The sequence below is a fragment of the Mandrillus leucophaeus genome, unplaced genomic scaffold (genome assembly GCF_000951045.1).
Source record: "Mandrillus leucophaeus isolate KB7577 unplaced genomic scaffold, Mleu.le_1.0 Scaffold1777, whole genome shotgun sequence".
Lineage (NCBI taxonomy): Eukaryota > Metazoa > Chordata > Mammalia > Primates > Cercopithecidae > Mandrillus > Mandrillus leucophaeus.
In genome coordinates, this window is record NW_012101784.1 from 25,560 (window position 1) to 48,131 (window position 22,572).

At 37.8% G+C, this 22,572-nt stretch overlaps 1 protein-coding gene across 1 annotated transcript in view; it reads right to left on the reverse strand.

The window, feature by feature from the left end:
• Positions 1–15,518, reverse strand: part of UBE2U (ubiquitin-conjugating enzyme E2U (putative)) — a 38,426-nt gene extending 22,908 nt beyond the window's left edge. The window contains exons 1-5 of the mRNA XM_011977292.1: positions 14,414–15,518; positions 12,785–12,866; positions 11,627–11,719; positions 7,648–7,745; positions 3,540–3,657 (exon numbers count right to left, since the gene is read on the reverse strand). Coding sequence (XP_011832682.1) covers positions 3,540–3,657; positions 7,648–7,745; positions 11,627–11,719; positions 12,785–12,866; positions 14,414–14,479 — 457 coding nt within the window. The 5' untranslated portion in view covers positions 14,480–15,518. The remainder of the gene's footprint in view (positions 1–3,539; positions 3,658–7,647; positions 7,746–11,626; positions 11,720–12,784; positions 12,867–14,413) is intronic.
• Positions 15,519–22,572: the final 7,054 nt, after the last annotated feature.

Genomic DNA, 22,572 nt, shown 5'->3' on the forward strand with positions numbered 1-22,572 from the left:
AAAAAAAAAGATTCCTATTATGTGTCCTCTAAAACTATAAACATATATTTTTTGATAGAAAATAAATACTTAACATTTCTCGTTAAAACTAGCAACTTAGAAACGTTGCTGAAAAGTGACTGGACTATCTGGTATAGCGAAATGCAACAGGAAAAAAGAGGTATGTAACCCAAGCAAATAGATCCACACTCTGCCACGCTGTTAAACTCAGTTTTTCAGTATCTTATGACATTTGTAAGTAACAGAGTATCTGTAACAAAACTGTAATCATCAACAACAAAACTGGTTCTGAATGGTGGTGCTAAAGCTCAAGTTCTGTAACAAGTGAGCAATGCTACTGGACTAAATTTTGTCTTCCCCTGACACCCAGAAAGTGTATTTCTCAGGGGAAGGGTATTCCTACACCTAACCAAAGAAATATACTCACTTTAAAAAGAAATGGCAGCCTGGAATCCTATGAGACACCACCTGCTTCAATTGTAGAGACAATTTGCTTTAAAATTGCTCTATTATTAAAAGGATTTTTTAAAACCCAGTGAACGAATTGGGAGCTTGAATTGGAGAAGAATCAAATGTCTGTCATAACATTCTCCTAATCACAAGCAGAAGGTGATGTATTTGTAGAATTATCAGGTTTTTAAAAAGTATATCACACAAATTAGTATTATAATCTCCCTAATATTTCTATATTCTCCTTTATTGTAGTATTATGACTCATGTCAATTATAGCTTATTTAGATAAGCATCTGAAATGTATTAGATGATCCTCCTTTTTATGAAAAACTATAGGAATATACTTGGCTAGGAAAAAATTACCTCAGGCTTAGCTACCATCACTCAGCTTTACTCTTTTTATACTATTGTATTTTTCTTCAACCAAAGGTTTTAAAAATTATATGAAACTTCTGTTTTAAACTATGGAAACAACTATGACAAACAGAAGGTAAATATTACTTGATAATACAACTATACAGAAATCAAAATTCACAAAGATGAACTGAAAAAAGGGGCAGATAATTGCTCACATGAAACCTCATATGAAAGCTCATAACAAATTAGAAAGTAAGTAGCAATACTCAGAATCTATGAGGCAAACAGTTGTTATACATTGTCTCCAGACCTTCCTCCTCTGAGTTTTCATAAACTAGTTGAACAATACTTTGGAAGGTATTTAAAAGGTCCCCTTATCCAATTCTTGGCACCAGAGCCCTTTGATAACATCTCTGAAAAATGGTCATTTAGCTCTATCAAATAAACACTAGTTACAAAAGAACACCTTTAGTAATAGAGAGTTTACTAACTGCCAGTCTGGCCTTGTCCATTCTTTTAAGCAACTTGAATTGTTTAAAACAATTCTTCCTCATATTTGGCCAACTGGGGACCAGGATGGACTTTACCATTGAGAATGGCACAACTATAGAGTCATTTGCTTTTAGGAAAGATCAGCTGGCCACCCAACTGGCTATATAATTGTTTGTTCAAACTGGTACATTGTAAGTGAAAGGAGGTACTGGAAATAATTATACCAGGACTGTTCTCAGGCAGTCTGGAGTATGTGAGCACCCTAAGAAAGGAAAAGGGGCCAGGCCACAAGGAAAGGAGGCTGTCAGGAAACGGGAAGGTCATTGGACCTCCACACTGGGTTGAGCTTAGAACTTGGTCTTCTTGCCAACACACCGAGGCAAAGACCTAGTTGTTCAGGGTAGGCAAACATAACAAATGTTGGGGAAAAGTTTGGGTAATGAGCGACATTTACATGTCTGCATATCACATACCAGGCTTAGACATAGGACAATAAAATTAATTCCAGACAACTGATTATGTAGTAAAGTCCCTGATATATTTAAGGTATGTTCTGACACAAGGCAGGGCCAAGCCTGCGTATTCTGAACTTCAGTTCTGCTACATCCCAGCAGGCCTGGGAAAGTATGACTGACTTGTAGCTCTAGTGTTTGTCCTGTGTTAGTTTTCTCAAGCAACCCAAAAGAAGTCTCCTTTTTCCATAGGAAATCCCTTCAAATATTTGAAAACAGCTTTTACAACTGCCCTTTATCTTTTCTTCCATTGGCTAAACATATACAGTTTCTTCAGCCTTTAGAAACGCGAGGCTCCAAGTGGAGCCTACTGTATTCCAGATGAAAGCCTACCAAGTCAGAGAAGGGTTAAATTATTATATAACACATACTTAGAAGAAAGGAATTTTCTATTACTGCTTTGCATTAAGCTTGTGATCAAATAGCTCCCTCAAGAACTTTGTCATAGAATAAAGTTCTATGGTACTGGAAAGATGCTTGGTCAACACCATTTGATTTGTATCAGACCCAAAAACCTTGAGGAGGAGGAGCAAATGAGCTCGGTCACTATTATACAGACGTAGCTAATGGATTGGGAGTCCTGGAAGGGAAATAGAGAAAGAAACAATGGAAATCTGAGAGAAAAAGTACTGTAAGAAATCAAGGCCTGTTGATTGGGAAGGTAATGATACCAGCTACTCTGCAAGGTTGCTGTATGCTACCAGAAGAAGATGGGGCAGGATATAGAGGAAATAACTATGTCAGTAGGGCCCCAGCTGTCATTTGTGGGAAACCCTTCTGAGCACAAGAAGCCAGAAGCAGTGCTCTACTACCTGGAGAGAGAGACAGAGAGAGCACAGGGGCCATGGAGGCAATGGAGTTAAGAGTCACAACGAAGCTGCTGGCAGGACACCAAGGGTATCAGGAAAACGCTGCCCAGTAGAGCAGAAAGACTGAAGAGCTTCAGGCTCTATTTCCACGTGGACTCTTAGAAGGAATTCCTGGGGAGGGAACTCTCTGGAGAAAAAAAGTTGACATCTTGCTAATCAAGAAGAAAAGTGGTGCAAATCAGTAGGATCTGGAGTATATAGGTGAAGTCTGGGAAAGGCTCATTACAGATTGAAGAGTTAAAATTAGATGTCATATCTTTATGATAGGTAGACTAGTTTCATTTGGCACCATCCATACATATGACCATAGCAGTCAAAGACACTCAGCTTAAGATCTTTGATGATCTTTAAAAGAGGATCGCATTGGTTGGTTTGACAAAGAGTTACAGTACGAGAGATCTTAATACCATTTCATTACTGAAAATGGATACAGAAAATATTTCAAATATTCCCTTATATAACAACTATTTCCTAGATCACTATGCTATAAATGTTTGATGTATAATTGATAATTGCCAAATAACAAAAACTAGTTCCTTTTTTTTTTTTTTTTTTTTGAGACGGAGTTTCACTCTTGTTGCCCAGGCTGGAGTGCAATGGCATGATCTGGGCTCACTGCAACCTCTGCCTCCAAGGTTCAAGCGATTCTCCTGCCTCAGCCTCCTGAGTAGCTGGGATTACTGGCATGCGCCACTACGCCCAGCTAATTCTGTATTTTAGTAGAGACAGGGTTTCTCCATGTTGGTCAGGCTGGTCTCAAACTCCTGACCTCAGGTGATCCACCCACCTCGACCTCCCAAAGTGTTGGGATTACAGGCGTGAGCCACTGCACTTGACAAAAGTAGGTACTTCTTACTTTGTAATGGCCGGTTGAAAAGTTTTAGAATTGTTCTGTACAGAGATTCATCTTTAGTCAGTATTCTGGCTGCTTCCAAATTCACTGGATTCTCTAGCACTGGATTAGAAAGCATAACCTATAGAAAAACACAGACAACATATAATTTCAAAAGTAAACTTTTTTAGAGCAAAAAGACAAACCAATATATACAACTTTCAATACGCATTTATTAAATACTTACTAGTATGGATCTGGAGATAGATTTAAAAATAACATGAGACATAGTCTGTACTCTCAAGAAACCTAACATTAGGCTCATGAATGTACTGTATAAAATTATGATAGATCAAAAAAAAGTTACAAGCTCCTTTCTGTAACTTATTCCTTCCTATCATATACATTTAAATTGAATTTAAATTAAGATTATAAAAATTTTAGTTGATGGTGGTTAGTGTATTTAAACTTCAAAATATTTTAAACAACTTTTCAAGTACATTCCCCTTGAATAACTGTGATAATTGAAAATGTATCTCATTTGTTATTGAGAAAGAAGTAGTTAGTAATTATGGTCTCAACTTGTATTGCCCATCACCGTAGGTACAGTCACAGGTGGCTATTTAAATTTAGAATAATTAAAATTAAATAAAATTAAAAATTCAGTTCCTTAGTCATTGTAGCAATATTTCAAGTGCTCAGTAGCCACATATGACTAGTGGCGACTGTATTGAACAGTGCAGATATATTGGACATTTCCATTAATGCAGAAAGTTCTACTGTGCAGCAATGACCTTCAAAGGAATATTGAAGGTCAATATTAAAATATTGATTATAACCATATGGAAGTTACTTGAGAGACAATGTTAAGTGAAAAACAAACAGGCTATACGGTTTATATAGCCATGTGCCACATAATAATGTTTCACTCAACAACAGACGGCATATATCATGGTGGTCCTGTAAGATAATAATACCAAATTTTTACTGTACCTTTTCTACATTTAGATACGCAAATATTTACCATTGTGTTACCATGGCCTATAGTGTTTAGTACAGTAATATGTTGTATAGGTTTGTAGCCTAGGAGCAACAGGCTATAACATAGCCTAGGTATGTATCAGGGGATACCATCTTGGTTTGTGTAAGTACACTCCATGATTTTCAAACAATGATGAAATGTTTAACAACTCATTTCTCAGAATGTATTCTTATTGTTAAGCATGTGGCAATATCCACACCATAATCGCAGCCATGTAAAAATTCAGGTTCATTCATTCATTCATTCATTTTATTTAATATCTACCAAATGTCAGCATTGTCCTTGATACGCTCTGGGAAATCAAGGATGAATTAGACCTGTTTCCTGATTTGGGGAAGCTTGTAGTCCAATGGGGAAGACAGATATGTAAGCAGTGTGTGCATTATAGTATTAGCATTCTTATAGAAATCTGCTCAGGGTACTGTTGGGTGTGTGGCAAAGGAAGTTCCCTCAAAACCAAAGCTATTAATTCTGCCTAGGAAAATAAATCAGAAAAGGTATCCTAGAGGAAGACTCATTTGATCTAACTCTCACAACAACATGAACAGCTGCTTGCTGGACAGACTGAGGAAGAGGGGAGGAGAAAATGAGTTGCCAGGCAGAGAGGAGCTGGAGACTGGCCGTTTCTAAGGTAACTTTAGAACTCTATGGATGTTTTTTGATCTGAATTGAACCAAGCAATGTGAGTGCAGAAAAGCATGAAGATATAAGTATGAGCAGGATTGCCTAGTGTGTTAGGGAGAGTCTAGGTGTGAGGATTAGATATGCAACAGAACTAGAGCTTACACCTGTGGAGAAGGTGCGATCCACCAAAAGATTTCAAACAGAAACATAGGAGAAAAGAGCAGAAAGCTCTTTCCTAGTAACAGTAGAGTTAAGGGTTTTCTTCATAATTATCAGTGATTTTCCTTTCCTTCCCATTATCTTAAAAATCTTTTGTAATGTGGGCATATTTGTTTTATTAATGTTTCTGAAAAATAAAAAGACAAAACTGTATTATCTACTGGCTTTCCATGATATATTTGGTAACCCTTTGGTGTCACTTTGCATTACTGTTTAATAGTAAGAACAATCATAATATTAACTAACTAGAGGTTCAGCATCCTAAATCTGAAAATCTGAAATCCTAAATACTCCCAAATTCAAAACTTTTTGAGCACTGACATGATGTGCAAAGGAAATGCTCACTGCAGCATTTCAGATGTCAAAATTTCAAATTTGGGATGCTCAAATGGTAAGTATATATAATGCAAATATTCAAAAATTGGAAAAATTCCCAATTCCTAAGCATTTCAGATAAGAAATACTCAACCTGTATTGAGTTATTTTCTTGGACCAGGCACAGTTTCGAATTCTTTACATGCATTAATTGATTTCCTCATCACAGGTTACATGAGGTAACAACAGCCCCATTTTACTGATGAATAAATTGAGGCATTGAGAAGTGGGAAAATTTGTCCAATGGTACAAAGGTATCAAGTGACAGAACCAGGATGTGAAGCCAGGCAATCTTAACTCAGAGCCCCATACTTTCTTTTTATCAAATATTCTTCAATTCAAAATTTTCACCAGCTCATTCTAGTTTGCCCTTACTCATTACATTTTGGGATCATTTTGCTATTCTTAGGGCAGACTCTAGTTTAGGTGGATGAAATCAGAGTATGTCTCAGTTTAAAGGCATTCAAAGGATTAACCCCAGATTTCTGCATATCACACTCACTCACTCCCTTAAAGCTTTTGCTCAAATGTCTCTTTCCTAGAACACAGCCTCACACAAGTAGATCCTCAATACATATTTGTAGAATGAATGAATGAACTGAACATTGAATCTTTCCTAAAGATTATATTTTACTTAGTATGCTAAGATGACTAGCCAGAAAAGTTTTATTTTATTTATTTTCAAATATAAGAAATAGAAGAAATGCAATTTATATTATAATTCCATATTAAAAATTTCAATGATGCCAGAATATTTTATATTCCAAGTATTCTAGATAATCAAAATGCAATTATCTATCTCCAGATATTATTAGTGATAAGTAGTTCCATGAATAGATTATTGCTACGCTAGATCTAAGTGGTCAAAGCAAGTGTCACTGAAATAATTCATTTTAGCATCAGATGAGAAAGAAGAGTTTTTTAAGGATCAGAAACAACACAACACTGGGTGGATGTGGTAGCTCCTGCCTGTAATTCCAGCATTGTGGGAGGCTGAGGTGGGAGGATCACTTGAGCCCAGGAGTTCAGGGCCAGCCTGAGCAACATAGTGAGATCCTGTCTCTAGAGAAAATTTAAAAAATTAGCCATCCATGGTAGGACATGCCTGTGGTCCCAGCTACTTGAGAGGCTGAGGTGGGAGAATCGCTTGAGCCCAGGAGGTTGAGGCTGCAGTGAGCCATTATTGTGCCACTGTACTCTAGCCTGGGTGACAGAGCAAGATCCTGTCTCAAAAAAAAAAAAAAAAAAAAAAAGAAAGAAAGAAAAGAAAGAAAAAGAAAAGAAATAGTACAACACTGAGGTATGCTTTTAAGGACCATGGGTCCAGTGGGTAAATGTGGCATTTGAGAAACAGGCATCTGAGAAGAGGAGAAAATCCTTAGTATAATTGTTCACTGGGTTTGATATGAACACTAATGAGACAGAAAGTAGCTAACTAGCGCTGTCAGAAACTAAAAACAAAAGTGAACGTTTTAAGTTGTAGTCACTGGATCCACCTCTCTCAGGAAGGCAAGGCCTGTAAATGAAGAACAATCTAAGAGGCTTGTTCAACACCAGTAAGTGAAGTTAGGAGCCAAAAGAAAACCTAAGGTTATATTTTTCAGAATTGAAACCATCTAAATAATTATTTTCTTCTTTTATAAGATATGTATTCTTTGGTCTTGAGGGACCTTAATTATCTATTTCATTTTAAAATAATAGTCTTTATAATTTAAGTAAGTTCCACTTTGTAGCCTTCATATAGAAGTATGGATTTAAATAAGCATCTCAAATTCTTTAAACACTTAAATATTCATTGCATATTTTAATCCTTATAGTTTGAATAATTAATTAAAAGTATTAAAACAAGGATTATATGAAATCCGTCCTTACCTGTAGGGCAAGTAAGATGCTGCTCAATGTATAGTTTGTATTCCACTTCTTAGGGTTGTCCAAAAAGTCTATACAGGGCTGACCAGTATGTGGGTCTACTGTATTAAAATAATACATTAATATTGGCATACACAATAAATTATTATTTAAAACTTACAAACATCAAAATGATAAGCCAGAAAATTTATCTGCATTTACTCTTCCTTTTTCCTAGTTCTTCTCTCTGTAATGAGAAGCACTATACCCATCCTTGGTTCCCACCCATTACCATGTTGTTTTAGCTGAATACATATGTGCCCTTACTGTTTTTCCTATCCTCTGCTCTAGCAAGATGTGGCCTTGTGGCACTAAGTTTTTGTTGTGGGATATAAGGATAAGTGTGCAATTTCTGAGTCATTTTTTAAAGGAAGCTGGTTTTCCTTCTTTTTTCCCCCCTTCCCCCTGACTGAAAATGGTGACAAACAGTAAATGCCTTAGTCCCAGAAATGAAATCCTCACGTTGAGGATGGGCACAACTTCCCTCCAGCCTTGGCCTGTTATATTAAGTTGGAAAGATGTACAGGAGCTTGACCTATGCCCTAACACAGTTAATCAATTTAGTGTTTGAAAAAATAAAAGAATAGAGTTAAATAAGAAAAATTAAAACTCTAGAATGACTAGAAGAAACTTAAAATGACTTTTATTTTCTTTTGGGAAAGGATCATCTAAGATGAAAGACAATTGCAAAAACCTCAAAGGACAAGACTAATATATCTTAAATATAAATTGATTTTAAATCACAAAAATCTCTAAATCCCAGATGTGAAAAAACAGCATAAACGAAATTGAAAATTAATGACAATTTTGAGGAAATCTCTAATGACAAATTAGAGGAAAATTTGCAACATCTAGGACAATGTGATAACATTGTCAATTATATCATATAAGTCACAAAATAAGAATCAACAAATGTGGGGAATGTTTACGTCTCTAGTATTCAAAGAAGTGCTTATTAAAATAATAGCAAGACTCTTATCAAATTGGCAAACAAATGTTCTTCAAAGTTTCAATGGCCAGAATTGGAAGGTGCTAAAATGAGAACTTTAATATAGTTTTTGGTGGCAGTATAAATACCACCGAAAGGCAATTTAGCTTTTTATATAAAGACTTAAAACTGTACATAGCCATCTTTTTTTGTGGGGTGGGGGGGTGTTTGAAAGCTAGTAACTAACCCCTCTCTCCCCACAAGTTCATATGTAATTATGAAATAGATCAAAGTATTGAAAGGTGGAAGTAAAAACATCAGCTACATCGTACATAAGACTGAAATGGAGAATGCACTTGATGAATGGCTTTAATCAGGCGCCACAAAAGTCCCCCTGATTTGAACCTAACTCCCAAACCGAAGGCCTGCCTAAGTTTCCTGCCTGGAGAAAAAGAGACCGTACCCAGGATGGTTAGAAAGAGAGAGTGTTGAGAAAATTCTGGGCCGCGCATGCTCAATTCTTTCCTTCATCTCCCTAATTAGATAAGTGACTTCTGGGAGGAGTGATGGAGGAAAAAAAGAGCAGTCACAAGTTTCCTATACCTTCCCTCCTAGAGACTAAACTTCCCTCTACTTTATGGAAGTGGGAGGGATGAGGACTAGGGGATAAGAATATCCCCCGCATTAAATTTAATCCAATAATTCTAACTATTTTAAACAAATAAAAGCACATGTATGTAATTAATTTTGTGTTGTAGATGCCAAAAATAGGTTTTAATTACAATAAAATAATGTACTTGGGAAAAAATAACATAAAAAATCTAATGTAAAATGTGAATGTTCCCCTGCCTACTAATTCTACTATTTAAGACCAGTATTACGAGTTGGTCTATACAAATATACACACAAACACATATATGTATACACAACCATATGTGTGTGTTTATTAAATGGAAGTATATTTTAAATTGCATTGTTCAAAGTCTTTCTTCACTTAACAATGTATTTTCAACATATTTCTGGACATAAATATTTATTCAAAAAATATCTGAATACCTACTATATGCCAGGCAGTGAAGATTCTAAAGATATAACAATGACCTAGACCTAAAAGGTTCGTAGACCTTCCTCATTCTGTTTAGAAGCAATACATGTAACTGTAGGATATTTCACTTAAAATTCCTATGTTAATGGAGATTGAAGTTATTTCCATTTTTCTCACATTGCTATTGAGAATCAACATTTTTTTTTTTTTTTTGAGACAGGGTCTTCAGGGTCTTGCTCTCTTGCCCAGGCTGGAGTGCAATGGGACAATCATGGTTCACTGCAGCCTTGACCTCGTGGGCTCAAGCAATTCTCCTACCTCAGCCCCCCAGGTAGCTGGGACTACAGGCACATGCTACCATGCCAAGCTAACTTTTTTATGTTCTGCAGAGACAGGTCTCACTATGTTGCCCAGGCTGGTGTCAAACTCCTGGAACCAAGCAATACTCCCCACCGGCCACTCAAAGCACTGGGATAACAGGCATAAGACACTGAGCCTGGTGGGAATAAACATCTTTAAATATAACATACTCTTGCACACTTGTGCCAATATTTCTACAGAACAGTTTATAAACATGGTATTATGGGATTTTAGGGATATATGCATTTTATATCTGATTCGAAACTGTCACACTACTTCCTCAAAAGGTCATGATTATATCAGAGGAACAATGTCTACCCATGCCTACTAAATATGTATGTTATCTTTTGACATTTTAGGAATATGTGGTAAATAACAATATTTTTAGTTTTAATTTGCTTTTATTTTCTTACTAGTGAGACTGATAATCTTTTTATGTTTATTTTTGTTGTTTATTCTATCCAGTGCTTGTTTATAGCCTTTATCCATTTTTTTATTGCTTTATGTTTTTTATTGATTGACAAGTGTTCTTCATATGATATACATATTCTGTTATGTGCATTGCAAATATTTTCCCTCAGTTTGCAAAAGTCAGTGTCTTTGACCTCTGAGTATGATGTCCTGGGCTGTAGAGAAGTTTTAACAGGTTTTGCAGTTTAATGTGTCATATTTTCCAAACAGTTACTGGGTTTTATCATGCAGAGAAAGGTCTTCCTCACCAAGCCCATAAAAATTCTATTAGATTTCCTTCTTTTCCAGCATTTAAAATTTTTAGATTTTTGATCCTTCAGGAATTCATTTTGTGTATAACTTTAAGTAGCAATCTAACTTACCTTTTTTTTTTAAAAAAAAAAGTTAATCTGTCCAGTGCATCATTTTTTTATAATGATGAAAAACTAGATCCAGCTAAAATATTGAACAGTACAGGAATGGTGAAGTGTATTGTTGAACCATTTAAGATGATCTTTTGAAGAATGTTTAATAGTGCAGCAAAAAGACATGTAGTTTTAAAATTAAAAACCTAGGCCAGGTGAAGTGGCTCATGGCTGTAATCCCAGCACTTTGGGAGGCCAAAGCGGGAGGATGGTCAGGAGTTCAAGACCAGCTTGGCCAACATGGTGAAACCCTGTCTCTACTAAAAATACAAAAACTATCCGGGGTGGTGGTGCATGCCTGTAGTCCCAGCTACTGGGGAGGCTGAGGCAGGAGAATCAATTGAACCTGGGAGGTGGAGATTGCAGTGAGCCAAGATCACACTACTGCATTCCAGCCTGGGCGACAGAGCAAGACTCTGTCTCAAAAAAAACACCATAAAATAAATAAAATTAAAAACCTAGAGGCAAAAATTCATGTGTAATACCTCAACTGTATAGAAAAAACTCATACATAGGAAAAAAGAAAATAAATTTGGCAGAATGTTGACAGTATTTTCTCTTTGTATTAGGATTTAAGGTGATTGTTAATTTTCTCCAGCCTTTTCATATTTTCCCCAAAGAGAGTTGTTACTTTAAGAATCATAATAAAGTTCTTAAAAAGAAACATGATTATTATAAGAAACAAGGATAATAGGGACAAAGCCTCTAATGATAAAAATGTCATTTAGTTCTTACCATTTGGGTGAAAAGGAATTGTTACAAATTTCACAACTGGAGGAGCATAGTTGTACTCCGACGTAAAATGTATTGTCAGTTGGAAGACTAAACCTATAATATAGAAATAAACATTTTTAATAAAGTGTCATGTTGTACTGATTAACTGTAACCTGATTAACACTGGAGTTTCTCCATATGGTTTAGTCTTTGCACAGTTTTATTTTTAAGTAAATTGATTCATAGAGTGCACAGACTCCTCTGGATAGTATAACAGACACTTCACAATCTATTATAATCACATGTTTTCAGTCTCTTTCCCACTAGTCCTTTCCATTTACTACCTTTGTCCCTCTAACATCCACCCCTTCTATTGTATCTCGTATTGACTGAACTCACATTCCCAGAATCTGCTACACCCTTTCTTGTCTACAAGTCTTTGCTGTGCTGTTTACTCTGCCCGAATTTCCTTCTCCTTCTTCTGAACCTGGCAGACTCTTAAACATTCTTCAGGACTCAACTCAAATGTGATCTCCTTGGGAAGACATTCCTGACTCCCTCAGGCATAATTAACTAATCCTCTTCCTTTTTGGCATTCTGTTCAAAATCCATAAAATGTATATTTTATTGTAATTATCAGCTGATGTGTTTCTCTCCCCTACCTCACTCCTTGAGTGAGGAATCTATCTTATTAATCCATGATTGAAAGAAAACATGATCATTAAAGTTTATAGTGGCTTAGTGTTCTTGAGATTTTTTGATTTATGAAAATTTGGGGGAAAGTCATAAAGGAAAAAATGAGAAGTAACTGCGGGGTTTCGAAGCCAATAGGAATTTTGATAGTTAGTACCTGAGCTAATGGAAGACAGAAGATATTCTCAATTGATACGCTTTATTGTGTCTGCTTCTTAAAAATGTAATAAAATTAAGATTTGGCATAAAGAAAAATACCCCAAATTTCCATCTATGTTGACACATGGCAAAAAAAAGTCACATAATGAAAAAATAATGGGAATATTTTTAGAATTTTAGACAACTGGTATAATACAAACTTATTATGCATACAAAGAAGAATTTCAGGAAATTTATATAATGCAACCTTATCCTACATAAAAAGAGGATGGGCTAATAATGGTATAAAGACTTTTAAAAAAATAGATTGGTTTTGAAAATACAAACCCTGCCAGACTGAATTCTGTAGACCTTCAATTTCGACTTCCCATTCCATCATGTCTTCACTTACAGGCCTAGCAGTGATGCCCTTGAAGTTAAAAACAAAATTAAATCAGGTAAAACTTATTAAACATTTATTGAAGTTTTGAAAATCATATACCAGGTCACACTGAATTCTAAAAACTCTAATTTTCTTGATAACTTTATTTATTTGCTGCTCTGGGGAAGTGTTATATGTCTTATTACACAGAAGTTAATATAGATCCAAGAAAACATATACAATAGTAAATAAAAATAAATCATAAGTGTGGAAATCACAAGTGGGACTAGAAAGTCAAGGTTAGGATATGTGGCTTATATACTGTTTGTATAAATCAATAACCAACTTAAGATTCAAATTTTAAAAGAAAGAAATAGTTGGAAAGTGCATGTTTCTTCAAAACATTTTATAGCTATATGAATGCTATATGAAAGGCATGAAGTGAGAACATTTTTATTAAGAAAAAATCCAAAATTACACTTGTATATAAAGAAAAAATCCAAAATTACACTTGTATATAAAAGCGAAGTTTTTCTATACTTGAGGAATTGTTCCAATGGAGGGACAAGAATGTATTTCATAGAAAACCTTATGAACTATGTTAAGTAACACATTTACATACACACAAAAACACTTCTGAGCACCCACATAGTTATTAAGTATGTTAGTGCTTGTCTGGGTGAGCACTATCTCTCCATTATCTACATTTACATATTCCTTCATTGGATTCTCTTTCAACAAAGAACTACAAAGCTCAGGATGAGCAGAAACAATATCAAATGTTAGGTCCATGCCCCTGGAATGTTCGCTGTTGGACTCCATAATTGTTCCTAACATCTCCAGTGAAGGCAGTACTTTTATAGCACAGGTAAAAACTGAACAATGCCACTGAGCTACATCTGAAGGAACTGTGGGAAGCACTCTATACCTTCCATGGACAGCTTTCTTTCTATTATTTCCCTTAAGCACTCCCTCTTCGCCCCCTCTTCCATTTTTCATTTTCCGTAAATCATCCTGTGGCACCCATGGACACTGATAACCTCATTGGTGGCATTAAGGCCAAGGACGTTGCTTCTTTTGTGTTAAAACTATAAAGGGAAGGCATTTATGTGTCATGCTGGTAAAAGTGCACTAGACAGTAAGTAGTGGAACACAAGAATTAAGAACTAGGGCTTTGAAGTCCGAAAACCCTATAATGGGATCATGGGGTCAAATCTTTACAGAATGTTTCTGAGGCTTAGGTTTTTGGTAGGTAAAATGAAATACTACTTATTGTATAGTATTAGAATCAATGAGCATAAGCCTGCACCTACTAGTCACTAGCTACATGACAGACCCTGATATTCAGTGCCTAGATCCACCTAAATTACTCCGCATAATATGTTCGATAAAGTTAAGTATTATTATTTTGAAGTAATAATAATTGTTATTAATATGAAATACATTACTTTAGTGAAATGGATTCATTAAATAACGATACTGTAGTTGCAAATCAGGTTTAACTAAATTATCACTTATAGAATAAACATTGGTTAAACTGCCTCTTAAAAATTGTTGCACAATGAAACACATCCCTCTACGTGCCCAGTACTTACCTTATAATTGTTCTCCTTGAGATCATAGAAGTCTCTTTGCAGCAAGAGGTAAGCTCTGCCGTGCATGATAGGCAGCGGAGGGTCTGGCACTTGTCCCCAAATGCCTCAGGTTTACTCTGAGGCGGATATTTGAAGTTATGGGTCACTTTCCCACACTTAGTAAATTGACATAAGTTACTTGCTTTTTAGACTCGGAACGCTCCCAAGATAAGTGGCTTCTAAATTTGGGATATAACAATGACTTCTTCTCCTGACTCCTCTAAACGAGCAGTTCCCGAAGGAAAACTTGGACACTTCCTCATCTGCGGCGTTTCACTGCAGTGCCAGCTCAAAGCCCAGTCTCAAGACAAACTTGGATGAGCAACGGAGACAAGCCCGAGTCGTCGGCGCTTGAGTGGGAGTGAGCGGTGTACGCCTACCAAGATCCTAGCAGGTTGTCTCCGCTTCACAGGTGCAACCCCGCAGCCACTCACAGGAGGAAGCAAATCGGTTGCCAAGCAACAGGCCCCCGTGGGGCAGCCGCGAGACAGAGGCAGGGGGTTGGCCACTGTCACCCAATCAGCAGCAGGGGGCAGGCCTCTTGATTTCTCCACAGCCAATCCTACAACAGTTTCCCCTTTGAAAGGCCAATGAGATTCGTGGTCAAGGCGACACCACGCCTTCTCAGCCCACCAACATGCACTCTACACAACTAATGTAGAGGATGGGCTGAGTTCCCAGGACCCAGCGTGTAAGTCACAGAAGCCATCACACAATGTCCCCCTTCGAAATTACCCTTCCTTTTTCTTTGAATATCAAAAGATATAATAAGTGACTGGTAGATACAGGTCTGCGCTTATTCATAACAATATCTTAACTTACATGGCGAGTTACCATTCACAGTAGTGGTGCATGCTATTATGTTATCAAATCTTACGATCATCCTAGGAAAGTGCTCCAGAAACAGGGAACTCCTTAAAATTTCTCAGATTCCCATCTCTTCCCACAGAGTTTCGCACTTGCTGTTCCTGCTACCTAGGTGTTTACCACATTCCTTCCACCCCTTCAGCACTCATTTCCCCTTCACTCACTCATCTTTCAGATTTTAACGACTCTTTAAGGGATCCTTTCTTTTGTGATCCCACAGGACCTTCTATTTGCCTCCTAGTTAGCATTTGTCATACGGCATCACAATTGTCTATTGTTTTCACCAAAGTGAGAACTACTGTAAGACACGGTTCCATTGCCAGCGCCAACTACAGAGCCTGGCATCTTGGTTCAGAGTGTTTTCTTTTTTTACTTACTATTTACTTACTTATTTTATGGAATCCGGATGTTCCTTTAGTCCATTCATTTTACAAATATTTATTAAATACTTTCTTTTACGTGAAAGATTCAAATGAAGTAACTGTCTTTATGGCTCCAATATACAATAAACAAGTATACAAAACAAAAATCATTATTTCAGATCGTGATAAACGTTATGTGGACAATAATAAAACAGTAACATGATAGAGAGTGGGGTAGGTCATTAAGGGTTAGAAATGGTGGTCAGGGAAGGCCTCTGTAAGGAATGGAGTTTTGAACTCATACATGAAAGATGAGAAGGAGACTGTTACATGAAATATTGAGGGCAGAGAGCTCTAGGAAGAGGAAAACAGGATATTTTTGAGTCAGGAAAGATCTTGTCTTGAAAAGGGAACAAGGGAAGGGAAGGTCGGGGAGGTTGTGGAGGAGCCTGGGAGGGGTGTGATAAAGTTGGGGGACTACACAGTAGGAAGTTTGGGCTTTATTTGAATAGATATGGGATTCCATTGGATGGGTTTAAACAGGAGAGTGTCATGCTCTGATTTATATTTACATGATTACTCTGGCTGCTCTACGAAGAATGAATTTTGGGGAGACCACCTGGAAGGATCCCACAGTAAATTTCATCTCCAGGTATGGTAGCTTAGAAATCACCAAAAACATGTTAACTGTACTAAAATGTTGGCACAATAAAATGCTATTATTCTATGTTTCATATAACTAAATGTAAAGGATTTTTTCCTGTGAAAACATCAACTAGTATCTGGGATTGAATTTTTTGGCTCTTCTTTCCATCCCATAAGATTTTAACATGGTCTTGTGTAGGACTGGAAATGTCAGGTGAACATGAGTAAAGGGAATAGACCTTCAGTGAGAAGGGAATAGACCCAGTTTGGAGATCCTAACTAGGTTTGTCCATATCACTGTGGTCCCACAGTCCTTTCTTCCACCCTAATGGATTATTGTGATAATGAATTCAGAATCTTTTGTATTTTAAAAAAATATATATATATATTTATTTAATATGGAAAATATGATATTTTGAAATATGTACACATTATGGAATGGCTAAATTGAGCTAACTAACATAAGCATTACCTCATATGCTGAGGAAACCTAAAATCTATTTGCATCTATTTTCAAGGATACAACACATTTTTATTAACTGTAGCCATCATGTCATACAATAAGAATCCTCCATTTTTGTTTAAAATTTCATTCTAGGGAAAATTATGTTAAAGTAAGAGAAAGATAAAAGTAAGTAAAGGAAAAGAAAATTAAGGTAAGGAAAAACATTCTTTGTTGTGAATTTTTAGAAGATGGAATTTATACGATACTTTAGCACAATGAAAATCAAGTTGGAAGATATTCATATGTCTCTCCCCACAACAAACCTATATTAATAGCTTTGACCTCTTCTTGGGACTTCTGACTAATATGCCTCCTAATTTATATTGCCTGGTTATCACCCAGCTGTCTTGTCCCAAAGACATTTCAAACTCAAACGTTTGAAATCAACTAATTACTGTTTCTCCCAACCAAGCTTCTGTCCCAGTTGGAAATTCGAAGTCATCTCTGACTCCTCCTCTTCTCCATGACTCACAAGACATGCTGTTGTCATAGCTTCTTCTCAAGTCTTACCACTAATGCACAATTTCATAGCCTTGTCATCTCTTGCCTAGATACAGAACATCTTTGTATTGTACTCCCTGACTCCAGACTTGCCTGTCATGAAACTTGATGGTAATGTATTTAAACTAACATGTGATCATGAAATTCTCTACTTAAAATACTTCAAGGGATTCCCTTCATCCCAGCTTATCCCATCTTCAACATGTGGATTTACTTCCAGGGGTGTAGGTGGGATGGCTGAAATCACGGGCAACTTTATATGGGTCTGTCTGTGCATTTGTATAGGATTGCAACCCTTTTTTTTTTTTTTTTTTTTTTTTTTTTTTGCTTGATAAACCACACACTACAGAATTAAATATAAGTTTCTTAACATGGCAAAGCAGAGCATTCCATAATATTTTCCTATTTATCCCTACTTTTATTGACACTCATTCTGCTTCATACTTGAGGTACTCACTCCATTAAACTGTGTATCTTTTTTCCTGTATGTACCCATCTTGCCTAGGCTCATCATCTTTTCTCCCTGACCTTTCTTCCTCTTTTTAAATCTAATTAAAAACTGTTAACACATCCTGAAAGACATAAATGCCTCCTTGGAGCCATCCTGAACTGCCCGAATGGGTTGTGTTCTCATTTGACCTGGGTTCATCTTTGTATATTATCACCACATTCTTTTGAAACTATTTGTTTATGGGGTTTTCTCCCTCACTAGAGTATCATTTCTTAAGGCCATGGAGACCTGTTTATTCATCGCTGCGTTCCCAGCACCAAGCATCTGGCTTAGAGGCGGTATCAGTATATTCTGATTGAATTGAACTTAGCAGAATAGAAAGTTTTGAGGCCAGGAGAGTGACCTTCCATGAAAGAACTAGGCATAAGCCAAGAAAGAGGGTTGCAGAGATGTGAAGAGCTGGGTGATACAGAGAAGCTCAACCAGCTCCATGACACATAGGAGGCTAAAATCTGGAGGACAGTGACAGAGTAGACAGTGAAGCAGAAGCACCCTTGAGAGCAAGAGCCACCAGAGCAGAAGGGGCTGCAGAGCTGCAGCCAGGACACAGATTATAAGCAAAATCCCCAGGTCGCCAAAAAGGAAGGGAAAGACACTTACGAAGGTCCCGCACCCGGAGGGGCTGAGGGGACAAACAGGTTAAGGTTTCCAGAAATATTTTGGGAATGGATTTTTTGAGAAATAAATAGCTTCCTGCCAATGTGGGGGTTTGGCACTGCTGTGTTTGGAGATGCTAACTAAACAAGATCACAGATGTACTCACTGGCTGGCCAGCATCTTGTATTTCTCTCTCTCTCTCTTTTTGTTTTTTAGAGAGTTTTCCTCTGTTGCTCAGGCTGGAGTGCCTTGGCGCAATCATAGCATATCTTATCCTATGTGTGCATGTGTGTGTGTGCCTAGCATCTAGCATCTGTGTAGCAACCAGCCAGCTTTGCCTCCTACAATTAATATTATAGCAGCAGGAGCTGAAGACGAATAGCATCAGCTGTTCAGCCATCTGAGTCACTCAAAATTGGAAATTTATAAGGAGAGGCCCATCTGAAAATATTTTCTCTGCATGGTATCACCTTCCATTTATTACAACAAATGTTAGTTTTAGTAAACTTTTCACATACATGATATCATTGCTGTCATGATCTTCTTGTCACTTCTCACTCCTGAGCCCTGTCTTTCTCTGCCTTGTTCATCAGCTTTGTTGTGTTTGGTTGTAGGTTAGACAAACCAACTCAAATGGGAAAATAAAGTCCCATCTTCCGTCCTTCTACTGCTTTAATTTATTAGTAAGTCTGTTGATAAATAGAATGTGCCTTGCAGGCAGACCTGAGTTCTGTTCTGTGTCTTATTAACCTATAAAGATAATCTTGAAGAAGTTACTTAACTTCCCTGTACCTACAAATGTTCTCATCTGTAATTTGGAGCCAATAGTAATACTTACTTTGCAGGATCATATGAGGATTAAAAGATATAATCCCTGCCAATGACTCAGTCACACCTGGCATAGAGTAAGTAATAGCCAACACCTGCACTTTCCACATGCTGAGCATGCTGTTCTAAGTGCTGTATGGGAATTAATTTCATCCTCACTAATAGCTCTGTACAGTAGGCACTCTTAGGATTCTAATTTACAGATGAGGAAAACCAAGGCACAGAGACACTAGATGATTTGCCCAAGGTTACACAGCTGGAATGCAACAGAGCCAGGATGCAAACCTAAGTCCATACTTTTAGCCACTAAGCTACCCTGCCTCACGAGTAGAACTCATGTTCTACTAAGTGAGCTCTCTGGTCTTCTTCAGTAAATTATTGCTGCTCTCAATAGTTGTGAGAATATTTTTGTCCAGCTGTTATTTTTGTTTTTGTTGACTATTGTGACTGCATTTCTACCTGCCGTTAAAATGTAAACCCAAGAAAGCCAGACCACTGCTGTATAAAATAGCGCCCATCCTCGGCTGGCCTTCTCCTAGGCTGGCTGGACCCTGGGGCCTGGCTGAGCCTCCTATGCCAATACTGTGACTTAGAAACAATGTTACTGCTGGGCAGCTCTATGTTCCTCCCCGTGCTGCCTGCGTCAGCCCCAGGCTGCTGGGGAACAGAGGCCAGATCAGGGCCAGTCTGGGTACCCTGACCCTCAGCTGGCCCTGCCCAGTCACCCAGCCACCCTGGACACGGCTCTGTCCCTCTGTCACACCCCAGGCCCTGTGAGGAGTCCCCAAGGGGAGCCCACTATACCATGGCGTTAACCTCTGCTGCCTGCCTGGGTATCTGGGCCTGGCCACCAGCCGTGTTCTTCATGTGTTGATTGTATTTGACCCCTGGAGTGGTGGGTCTCATCTCTCCCGTCTTGGCCGAGAGCGGCAGAGAGCTGCCTCACTGCAAACCCTCCTCCAGTGTCAGTGATGGTCGTCCTTGTCTCAGAATAACCAAGGGCCAGCCCGTGTCTGACCAAGGTCAAGGGGAAGGTGCAGGGGTGACAGGGATGGCTCCTAAGCCAGAAATGCCTTAAACTGCAATGCCCCATCCCATCTCCAGGCCCAGCCCAGTCACCTTAGGAGCAGGATCAGATAAAGCAGGCGGCGGGAAGGCTGGGCACCGCATTACTAACTCCAGTACATTTCTGTGTTGAACCCTGTGAAATAAAGTCTGAAAACTTAAAAAATAAAAACAGTGCCCAAATACATATCTGTTAATAAATGTGTATCCTATCTTCTCTTTTAGATTGTAAATATCTTGAGAACTGAGTTTGACCTCTGCAACTTATGAATACACTTATAGTACTCTCTATGTAGCTCAGAAAATACCACTATTATTATTTATAAAAATAATTTTAAAATGTTAACTTTTAGTAAATTTGTACCCTTAAGGGAAAGTAGATTTAATTAAGTCTTACTATATGCTTTCTTGGACTTTCTCTCCCAGTTCTTCCCTCTAAAAATAGAACTACAAGTTTGAAAAGAAAAATCTTGCATTGTATTTTTATGGTAGGCAGGATTCTAAGGTGACCTCCAGGATCCCTGCTCCTTAGTACAATCCTTAGGACTGTGAAGATGATGGATTTTACTGCTGTGGTTAAGTTATATGTAGCACATTCGACTTGAAGAAAGGGAGGTTATTCTGGGTAAGTCTGACCTAATCGGGTGAGCCCTTAAATGGGACTAGACCCTTCCTGAAATCAGTGACTCAAAGCATGAGAGGGATTCTATGTAAGGGAGACTCTCTGTTGCTACCTTTGGAAATGGAAGGGGCCACATGGCACGGAATGTCGGTAGCCTCCAAGCGCTGAGAGTGACCACTGGCTGACAGCCAGCAAGAGAATTGGGGCCTTAGTCCTAGAATTCCAAGGAACTGAATTTTGCCACAACGACATGAGCTGGAAAAGGTACCTGAATTCCAGATCACAGCAGAACCCAGCCAATACCTTGTAAGACCCTGTATAGAGAATCTAGTCAAGCCATGCCCGGTTCAGACGGACAGAGTGAGCAAGGCAAGTGAGCAAGGGAAGGCAACTAACAGTGTAACTATTTCCCTTTTGTAATGTTACTGAGGCTGACTCCAGCTTTAACAACCAGGCATCCTCTCTCCACTATGTAAAAATAATTCTTTCCCTCAGGACTCAAACAGATGTTTTCATTTTACTTAAACTAAAAGACTGTTTTCCTCCTTCACCAGGAATATGTAGCAGTACAAAGTGCTAACGTCGTGTGGATTTGAACCCCCATCCTCGAGAGCAAAAGAAGGCTGGGGATTGCCAAATGTCAACTCAGCTGTGAGAAGTGTTTTAAATCATATTTTGACGTAGGTTATGTTGTTAACTAGAAAATGAAGTGCAGCACACATGCTTCTAGTAACTCTGGTTTCAAATCCTATGATCTCTTCTTTGTCTTGAAGACCTTTTGATGTGAGTTCCCAATATTGAGTTTCTCTGCTTTTAATAATCTTATATTCCTTCCTCAATATAAATGTCATGAAAAATACTGAACGCTAATCTTCAAAGATCAAACAGGAAGAAAGAGGTGGGCAGCATAGTTCAGTGACTTGAATTCCTGAAATTTCTCATTTAAAAATTTTATTTTAGCTTATAAAAGCCTTGGCTCAAGAAATACTTGGTTCCTCTTTTTAAAGTTGGAGTTGTACACTCCCCCACATTTCGGAAGTGTGTTAATTACAAAATAATTAGGCCTTTCTCTGTAAGGCACCTGACATGCAGAGGCCACTTAATCATTATTTGTATCTGTGTTTGTGTTTACGGGGAGGAATTCAGAATCATACTTACTGGCTTTTACTTTGCTGTCTCTGCTTTAGCTAGGGGGACCAACAGTCTTGGTTTGCCTGAGACAAAGAACTTTTCAGTGTTGAAACTGGGACAGTTCCTGGCAAACTGGCTGGGACTAACTTGGGCATCAAGGACCTTTCTAGAGTGGGAATTGTGTAAACAACTTGGCAAGAGCTGTTTACTTGTTTTGGGTTCTTGGTGTTTAAAGGCACCCAGTTTGGTTTCCATGGCAGGCTGGTGCCCAAAGCCCGTGATCAAAGTTATAAAAAGTCTTGCTCAGAATTGTGTTACGAGATGATTCACCTTTAAAGGTGTCTGTGATGAAGGAAAGCAGTACCAGCTTGCGTACTTTACATGCACTGAAGTGTTTTAGAAAAATCAGTTCTCCATTCATTTCCCCACATGAGAATTTCAATGGTTGAGCGATACTGCATTCAATAACATCTAATTGTGACTATT